This window comes from Plasmodium gallinaceum (genome assembly GCF_900005855.1).
Source record: "Plasmodium gallinaceum strain 8A genome assembly, contig: PGAL8A_v1_62, whole genome shotgun sequence".
Taxonomy (NCBI): domain Eukaryota; phylum Apicomplexa; class Aconoidasida; order Haemosporida; family Plasmodiidae; genus Plasmodium; species Plasmodium gallinaceum.
The window spans coordinates 266,546-276,716 of NW_021628221.1; the positions used below are offsets into that span (position 1 = coordinate 266,546).

Consider the following 10,171-nt stretch of genomic DNA (forward strand, 5'->3'; position numbering starts at 1 on the left):
TTATTACCGCCTTATTTCCGACAAAAATATTACCTTCAACTGCTCCTGCCATAACTCTCTTATATTTTGGTCTTCCTACACTAAAAATAAAAAGAAAAAAGTAATTAAAAAAATGTTAGATAAAATATTTAAAATATGTTTTATTAATATATTTTATTATTATATATTCAATTCATTTATATTAATATATTTATATAATTTATACTATGATGGAAATACAATATTAGGAATATCATCTCCTGCAAAACCAGATTTTATATATCCACTCCCATTATCAATTATTATAGGCTGATTAGAATATATTTGATTATCATATTCATTCATTCTACCAATAATATATACTTATAATGAATATATATTTTATTTTTATTTTATCCTTTTTTTTTTTCTTTTTTTTTATATGGAAAAGTAATTTATTTACAAAAAAAAAAAAAAAGGAAAAAATACCATTTATATTAATAATTTTGAAAATATATTAAAATAAATAAATAAATTTCCATAATACAAAAACTAAAAGTGTTTTTGTAAGAATACTATATATCTACATATATATACTCATAAAAAAAAGAAATTTTTTTTAATATACCTTTTCTCTTAAAATAATTATATATTAATAAACAAATTAGAATTTTCTTAAAATACGAACTACATATATAAATATAAAATAGAACAATTTATGTGTGCACTTATGTGTGTGTGTGAAAAAGTAAAATAGGAAAATAACAAATAATATAAAAGAACTATAACAATTGTAAAGGTAAAATTTCACATATATACAAACATACATATAAGTTGTTAAAATTATTTTCAAATTTTTTAAAAAATATATATATGTATGCTTTTTAAATTGCTTTTATTATTTTTATAAAAAATTTATTCCCTATATTTTGTTATATATCAAAAAAAAAAAAAAAAAAAAAAAAAAAAAATACATATGCATATGCATATACATATATATAATGTAAATATAAAAAAAAAAATTGTTATAAATATTAAATATAGTAATTTTTATGAAAAAAAAAAAAAAAAAAATCTAATTATATATAAACCATCGAAAGAACTAGTAGATTTTGTCTGAAAATATTTATATTTCTTTTTAAGTATATATTTTTTTTTAGCCTAAAAAAGTTTTTATAATTTGGGATTTGAATATCAATGTACGTAAGTAGCATTATGTATATTTTTAGAATATATAATATTTTTTCATATTTGTATTTTTTTCTTTATTTTTTTAATTTTATTTAATTTTTATATTGATTTAGTTGCTATTGCATTCTTATTCTAGTTTCATTTCATTTTTATGATATTTATTTTTCCTTTTTGTTTAATTTTTATTTTTATATTATTATATTCTTTTTTTTTTTTTTATAATAAAATATATTTGTAATTATAATTATTACAAATTGTTTGTGCGTTTATAAATTTAAAAAATTAAAACTTAAATTTTCTATAAAAAAAAAAAATTATTTATATATATTTATTCTTTTAATAGTTTTCTGTTTTAAATCAAGAGATAATATTAAAAATAAAAGTACACTTAAAAGTTTTAGATTATCAACATTGTTAAATATTAAAAATATATTTAAAAGTGTGATTATTAAAATTAATATATCTTATATATTTTATCTAAGATAAAAAAAAAAAAAAAAGAAATTAATATTTACTGGAATAGACAAAAAATCTTAAAAAAAAAAAAAATTAATATATAATATTTATCTTATTTTCTGTGTCATTTTTATCTTTAAAAATATGGTAAACCTAGAATTTTTACAAAAATAATCTACAAGAAATCTTTTTATTTTTTTTTAATTGAGTATTTTTTTTTTTCTGATTAATAATTAAAATAACAACAAACCTATTATCTATCTTCATATTATGGAGAATTTAAAATTAAATATATTTAAAGGAAAAAAAAAAGAAATAATATTTTTATTTCTGATATAATTCACTTAAGATATTTTTATGGAAAATATGATTTAATTCATATATTATTTTTTAGTTTTTTTTTTTTTTTATTTATTTTATAATATATATGTATAATTTATAAGTGAATATTATCAAATAAGCATAATTCTCCAAGACAGCATTTTTTTTTTTTTTTTTGCAACTGTATAATTAAAAAAAAAAATTGTGTATTTTATTTTTGGATAACAAAAAAGTAGTAAAATTATTTTTATGTTATTCTTTTTAACATTTTAGATAAATTAAAACTAAGCTTCTTATTTTTAAATTTTCCATCATATTTTGCTTCTTTTTACTATCTTAATAAAATAAACACAAAAAGCATTTTTTTTTTTTTTTTTTTCTTTAGAGTAATTTTTATTAATTTTTATAATTTTAATTATTTTTTTTTATTAATATATGAAAAAAATAATATTTTTTTCTTCAGAATATTAAAAATAATGATGATACTCATTCAAACATAAATAAATATGTTTTAACATAATATTTATCATCTTCAAAAATGTATAAAATACATAAAAAAATAAGTTGTATTTTAAATTCATTAAAGAGAGTTCTAGAAAAAACTTTTTCGATTATAATTTATCCTTTCATAATATAAAAAATCAATTTGTTTAAAGAATATTATAAATTTCTCATAAAAATTGATAATATTATTTAAAAAATTATTTTAAATGATTGTTCCGTTTTTTTTTTTTTTTTGGTTTTTTCAAATTAATACATGTAAATTCTTTTTTTTTTAATTAAATTTAGACCTTTTTTCTCATTTTTTATTTTTTATTAGTATCTATAAAAAGGAAAAAAAAAAAAAATTAATTTCTTATATATTTAAATTTTGTTTAAAATTTTTTTTTTCTTACATCATTATCAACTTTGTATATATGTTATATATTTTAACTATTAATATTTTGTGAGAAAAAAAGTATATATATATATATATATATATATATTTTTCTTGTTTGTTTTTTTTTATTATTAATGAGTTAATTACATTTTTTTAAAGTTAATTTGTTTAAATAAAATGAAAAATTACATAATTTTATATATTTTAATTGTAGTAGTTAGCATTTTTTTAAAAAGGTGTATAAACGAAACGCGGAATACAAATTACTTGCCTTTACATTCGTTTAAATCTCCATTTACCATAAATGATTTAAATAATGGATGGATTTTAGATTATTCAACAACAAGCACAAATGAATATTTAGTTCTAATACCTAACGTATATAATAGAAGAGGTTTATTATATCATGATAAGCCTATTATATCAGATAGTTTATTTATAGAATTTAGCTTTTATATACGTAAAAAATATTACAAAGAATCTTTGGATGATAAATATTACCAAAAGAATGATACCAAACCCATAGATTATAAAACAAATATTGAAGAAGAAAATAAAACAAATGGTTTTGGTTTATGGATATTAGAGAATGAATTTTCAATAAAAAATGCAAATAATGAAAATAATGAATTAGATGAAAATGAATTCATTTTGTATGGGTTAAAAAAAAGATTCAATGGTATTGGTATTTTTTTTCAATTAAAAGGTAATGAATTAATCGTATCTGGTTTTGTAAACAACGGAAGTAACGATATAAGTGTAAATGAATCAGTTGTAAAAAGTCACAATTTTAATTCATTACATTTTAATGGTTTAATAACTGTAAGGGTAAGTTTACAGAATAATGAAATTAGTGTATCCTTCCTTGATTCAAAAAATTCTGAATTTCAACAAAGTATATCTATAAAAAATCAAATTTCTAAAAAAAATTATATTGGTTTTAGTGCTTTTAACTTCAAAGAAGATGAAAACATACCATTAACGAATGTAAATAAATATGAGCCTACTTTTGTAGGTATAAAGGAACTTCGCATTTTTACTAATTATTTAAATGAAGAAAACGAAAGGAATGAAGATGAATTATTGAATGATAAGAATAAAAACGATATATCTGCAAATGATTTAAATAGTTCAGTTAATGATATATTAAAAGAATTATCACCTCATCAAGATCAAATAAATCATACTGAAGCTTTAAAAACTTTAACAAAAATATTTCAAAAATTCATGGTTTATCAAATAAATTATGAAAAAAAATTATTACAAAATATTGATACAATGAAAGATAAAATACAAATCATGCAATCTGAATTAAAATTGATAAAAAAAAGCTGCATAAATAAATCAGAAGATCCAAAGCATTTTCAAAAAATATTTACAACAGAATTAAGTGGTTTAAAAAATTTATTTCATTCTCACACACAGCATCATAGAAAAAACATTGAAGATATCACCAATAAATTAACTAAGAAAATAGATAATAACCAAGAATTAAAAATGCTAGCTGAAAAGGCAGAAAAATTAGAAAACATAATAAACAAAGGAAATAGTACTACTTATATTTTTTCAATAGGTTTTGCTGGTTTAATAATTACAACTCTAATTTTAATTTATAAGAAAATAAGAGATGTAGAGAAAAAACATATTCTATAAATATATATGTATTTTATTTACTTGTTTTTTTGATTTTTATATTATTAAATAATAATTTTTTTTTTTAAATTTTTATCGCATACAATTGTTTATATATTAAATAATAATATTTTCCTTTTATATTATTGTACTTTAATTATTTTATTATTTTTTTTTTATAAATTTATATAAAAACCCACTTTTTAAAATATCGTATTAACAGTTCATCTTTTTTTTTTTTTTTTTTTTTTTTTTCAAATTTCCCTTTTCTTTCATTTATCATTTTAATGAGGAAAAAACATAAATTACATAATTAAATATAGAAAAACAAGGAAAAATTATAAATTAGGTAACCCTTAAATAATACAATAACAGTTTTTATTATATTTCACTTATAAAATGAAAAAGGTGATTATTGTAATAGTTAATAAAATGTATGTCACTTTATTTTCTTAAGCTTCTTTATGAATATGCATTTATTTGTAAGTGATTGAATTTAATACTTTTTTTCAAAAATGCATTTCTTCTTTTTTTTTTTGTACCAAATTTTATAAAATACATAAAGTATTATAATATTTTTTTCTTATTTTTTTTTTTTTTTTTTTAGTTATTTGTTCTGTAAATTATATTTCAAATAATTAAGGAATTGTATAATATACCTATTGAGAAATAAGTTGCAATTTATATGAGCATATTAGTGAAAATTGTCTTAAATTACAACTTATTTGTTTTGGATTATTTTTAATTTGATAAATCTTAATGTGCTATTTTCTTATTAATATACAACTTATTTATGAATGATATAACAAAAAAAATGTTTTATGAAACAATTATTTAAAAAAATTTCAAGGATAAAAAATAATAGTGAAGTTCTTATACTTTTTTTATCAATTTGGAGATTTTGTAATGTAAAAATGTTAAATTTTTAAAATTAAATGACCATTTTTAATTTACAACTATTATTTTATGTAGATATTATTTTAATAAAACTTTGAATAATTCAGATCATTATTTGCATGAGGTAATATGAAATGTAATTTTGAAGAAAAATAAATGTTTTCTAATATTTTTAACTTACATTTTAAATTAATTTTTTCTCTTTTAAAATAATTAAATAAAATTTTCTTTTTATCATTTATCTTATTTTATTTTATGAATATTTCTTTCTTTTTTGTCTTAAAAAAAAAAAAAGTAATAAAATATTACATCAACATAATATAATCAACCAAATCAATAAAAATAGAGAAAAGAACAAAAATATGATCTGTTCTTGTAAGCATTTATGCATGTAGAACAAATTAATCTCATTGTCTCCCTATTTCAAAATTGTGAATTATAATTTTTGTGCAACATATAAAAAGGCTTTTTTTTTTTTTTTTTTTTTAAATGTAAATTTCATTTTTACAAGTTTAAATTATTTTTATTCCTTAATGTTACAAAAAGGAAAATTTAAAAAAAAAAGAAATATAAACTAATAGATTAATTTTTTTTTTTTCAAAATATAAATAAAAAGAATAAAAATTTTACAAAATTGTTAAAGGCTTTTTTTTTTTTTTTTTTCTATGCATTGTAAACACACTTATGGTTCAAAATGTTGATAAATATCTCCATATACTTTTTCTTATTATATTTATTTAAATCACACTTAAGTAAATCTTAAATTTATAAAAAAAAGAAAAAAAGAAAAAATTTTTATTTTTTATCAGATTATTTCACAATAAATTTGTTATATTTTTTTTTTATACAGATTCTATTTTTGGTTACAATGATAATCCTTCAATAAAATTTATTGAACCAAACAAGTAATTAAAATTTCTTTTTTTTTTTTTTTTTTTTAAATTAAAATTTAAAAAAAAAAATGTACATTCTTCCTTTATAGAAATACACTACAAATTTCTATATAAAAAAAAAGTCTCATATAATATTTATATATATAATATTTTTCTTATTTTTTTAGATTATTATATGATGATTCTGTTATAAAAAATAGAATATTAAAAGAAGACAATCCTCATTGTGAACATTGGTCTGAGTGGACAAGTTGTTCAAAAACATGTGATGTTGGAGTTAAAATGAGAGTAAAAACTAGTAGCAACAAGGATTATTTTGAAGAATGTTCTAAAATTAGTGAAACTAGTATTTGTTTATTAAGGAAATGTTCTGAATCTGATTATGAAGGAAATGAATATGAAACAAAAAATTACGAAAAAAAAAAAGAAAAAAAGAATAGTATTTTAAAAAAATATCTTTTAATTTTTGGTATTATTTCTGTTGTTAATATTCTATTGCTATTAATATGTGTAATTGTATCACTTAAAAAAAAAATTATATAATTTTGTTAGTAATATTTTGAATATAATTTAATTAGAAGAATAAAAATATATATATATATATATATATATAATTTTCTGTGATTCTGTTATTTTTTTTTTAATTCTTTATATTTCAAACTTTATGTTTTTTTAGGGTCATATGTATATCCCAATATTTTAATATTTTCTACATACATATCTTTCTTGCATTTTTTTTTTTTTTTTTTTTGATTCTTTTTCAATATGTTTATTATATATTCATTTTTTTTTTTTAATTATTTAAAAATTGCAACTTTTGTAAAATTGCGATGTTCTAACATTTTTTCAATAGAGAAGTAAATTTTATGGTTATTGATTATTTAATATATCCTTTTCCAGCATAAAATTGTTATTAAAATTAATATTTCTAACTATTCATTTTTTCATTTATTTTTATCCATAAAATAAAATTATTATTCTGATTATTGTGGTTATTTATATACTTAAAAAAAGAAAAAACAATCTACATTAGTAAACTTTAATTTTAATATAAACAGATAAGTGTATTTAAAAAAAAAAAAAATAAAATAAATAATAATAAGATGTAACGATAAAAAAGAAATTCAAAGATAATAACAAAAAAAATTATTTTTGAATTTTAATAAATAATTCCTAAAATTTAATAATTTTAATATATTATCATATTAATATAAATTCTTGTAGAATTAAAAATATATAGCATATGTTAATTTGTAACTATATATATTAATTTAGTTGATGAATATTAATACAACAATATTTATAAATTAAATTATAAGAAAAATTCATTTATAATTCTTGTAAATAGGAAGAATTTTAAATAAATATCTAAAACAATAATTTATAAATTTATAAAAAGTTTCCATCCAAAAGAAATATTATTATATAATGTATACCCTATCTTTGTAATAAAATTATTAACAAAGTTTTTTTTAAAACAATTTCCAAATTTTTTTTTTAAAAACTATTAACTCTTTGATAAAAGATAAAAGTTGTTTGTATTACTATAATTTTATAGAAAATTTTTATCATTATTATGATATTAATTTTATTAATGTAAGATTTTTCTATATTTTTTAATAGGAGAAGTATGAACATTATCAATATTACTATTATCATTAATTTCATTTGTTAATTCATAATAAGAAATAGAATTTAACATAGACTTTGTACAATTTAAACATCCAAATTTTTTTTTCATATTTTTTTAAAATTTAATCTAAATAATCAAGCTAATTTAAGTTATCTCTGAATATGCAAGTAGTAACGTTTTTCCTAAAAACTTTTTCTAAATCTATAAATGCTTTTTCTTTCTTTATTTCTTTTTTACTTTCATTTTTTCTGTAATAAATATACATATCACCAATACTGACATCTTGAATTTTTTTGTTTATAATCTTTCTATTATGTAAATTACTTTGTGTAATAAAGTCTATTATTTTTTTTTCTGTTTCATTTTTAATTAAAGCATCTTCATGGTATTTATTTGCTGCATCTATGAAGTATTTAAAATCAAAAATATTAGAAAATACGTTTTTTTCAAGAAAATTCATTTTTTCCTTATCATCTAACTTTTCTTTCCCATTTTTAGTTTCTAAATTATTTTTACATAAATTTAATTTAGAATTTTTTTTTTGAATATAATTATTTTGAATTTCTATTTTTCTTTTTAATTTTTTATGTATTTTCATAAAATTTATATGAGCTTTTATAAGCATTTCACTTAAATCAAAATGTTCCACAAAATTCTCTGTATCATTATGATTTTCATCAAGAATAATATTTAATAAAAAAAAATTGTTATAATCGCAAAGAGTATTTTTTTCTTTATTTTTTGTTGTAATATGATGAGCATAAGTGTTTTCTAATTTAATTACATCTAATAAATCATCTTCTTCTTCTATAAATATGGTTTTACAACTTTTGTTTTCGATTAAATTATATATCTTATATATCTTTTCCTTTAAATTTCTACTTTTGTAAATTAAAATAGTATTAATATAAATTGGAATAATTATTGAAATAATACAATTTATATCTCTCATTAATAAATAAAAAAAAGCATTATTAAGATCCACTGTGTTTACATTTTCAAAATTATATAATATGACACCTTCTGATAAATTCTTAATAGAGTATTTGTATGAAAATAAAGAAAAAGAATACAAGAATTTTTCTAAATATAAAAACAGGAAAAATTGAAACTCTTGTGAACTTATGTGTTTATGTATATGCAAATTTAAAAAATCTTTTATATTTAATTTAAATATTGGATATATTTTACTATTATCTATAAAAGTATTATTAAAACATTTTTCAAAACATTTAATTAACTTATAAGTTATTTCTTTGTTTTCATATAAATATAAACATTTTTTGTTCATCTCACAATATATTTCCATTTCTTTTATTAGATCACTATATTTCGCAAAATGTATTTTATTTCCATCATTTAAAACACTTTTTTCTCCTCTTAAATAAATTAATTCATTTATTTTATGAAATATATTTAACATTTTTTTTTCATTAGATATTTCAAAAATATCTAAAGTATAATTAAGAGTTTTATATATAAGTTCTGAAAAAAAAAAAAAAAAAAATAGAAAAAGTCTATTTAAGTAACATTTTAAGAATTAAAAAGAAATAAACGAATAACTTTTCTAGTAATATGATTTACATATATAAGATATTTAAAAAAAAATAAAAAGAAATTTTATATTTTTGAAATATTTTTAAAAACATATATATATTTACGAATTTGATGTTCTCATATTTTTTTTTTTTTATTCCTTCTAAATAGAATATATATATTGCATGGTTAGTCTTTTACTTATATATCTCACCATTGGTTTTTAGCAGGGGTACCATTTTAAAAAAAAATACCTTATAAAATAAAATAAATATAGCTATTTAACTATATTTAAATATAATACATTGTATATAGAAAAAAAAAAAAAAGTTGATTATATAAGTAATTGAATTCAAGTTTTTCAATGTATATTATTATTTTATTTTTATTACAGTATAAACAATAATAAAAAATAAATTTTAAAAATAAGCCATACATATATATATTAAAAACAAGCAATGAAACTATTCATTCATAGTAACATTTAACTAAATATTGTTTTTATAATTTTTTTGGACAAAAATTATTTATACATTCTATTCATATTTTCCATTTTTTTTAAAAATAAATTTTGTATATGTTAATTTTTTTTTTTTTTCTAAATAATTAGACAAAAGAAAAAGACACTCGAATAAATATGTTTGTTTTTATAAAAATCCTTTTAAAAATGTAATTTATCCTAAATATACATAATATAATTAAAATTATTAACAAAAAGGAAGAAAATTTTATTTCTTATTAAAGCTTTTTTTTTTTTTTTTTTTTTTTTTTCGA

General features: G+C 16.3%; 4 protein-coding genes across 4 annotated transcripts in view; 2 read left to right on the plus strand and 2 right to left on the minus strand.

Annotated features, from left to right (window-relative positions):
- ARP1 (actin-related protein) overlaps positions 1-324 on the minus strand; it is a gene marked incomplete at both ends in the record, with an annotated part of 2,867 nt that extends 2,543 nt beyond the window's left edge. The window contains 2 exons of the mRNA XM_028672621.1: positions 8-80; positions 206-324. Coding sequence (XP_028526114.1) covers positions 8-80; positions 206-324 — 192 coding nt within the window. The remainder of the gene's footprint in view (positions 1-7; positions 81-205) is intronic.
- A 2,659-nt stretch (positions 325-2,983) lies between these two features.
- Positions 2,984-4,459, plus strand: PIEPS15 (parasite-infected erythrocyte surface protein, putative; the record flags this gene model as incomplete). The annotated part of the gene is made up of 1 exon (XM_028672632.1): positions 2,984-4,459. The coding sequence occupies one exon, from the start codon at positions 2,984-2,986 to the stop codon at positions 4,457-4,459; it is 1,476 nt and encodes a 491-aa protein (XP_028526115.1).
- Positions 4,460-6,029: 1,570 nt separating this feature from the next.
- Positions 6,030-6,771, plus strand: TRSP (thrombospondin-related sporozoite protein, putative; the record flags this gene model as incomplete). The annotated part of the gene is made up of 3 exons (XM_028672644.1): positions 6,030-6,087; positions 6,186-6,240; positions 6,396-6,771. The coding sequence occupies 3 exons, from the start codon at positions 6,030-6,032 to the stop codon at positions 6,769-6,771; spliced, it is 489 nt and encodes a 162-aa protein (XP_028526116.1).
- Positions 6,772-8,000: 1,229 nt separating this feature from the next.
- On the minus strand, positions 8,001-9,636 carry PGAL8A_00100100 (hypothetical protein; the record flags this gene model as incomplete). The annotated part of the gene is made up of 2 exons (XM_028672655.1): positions 8,001-9,346; positions 9,612-9,636. The coding sequence occupies 2 exons, from the start codon at positions 9,634-9,636 to the stop codon at positions 8,001-8,003; spliced, it is 1,371 nt and encodes a 456-aa protein (XP_028526117.1).
- Positions 9,637-10,171: the final 535 nt, after the last annotated feature.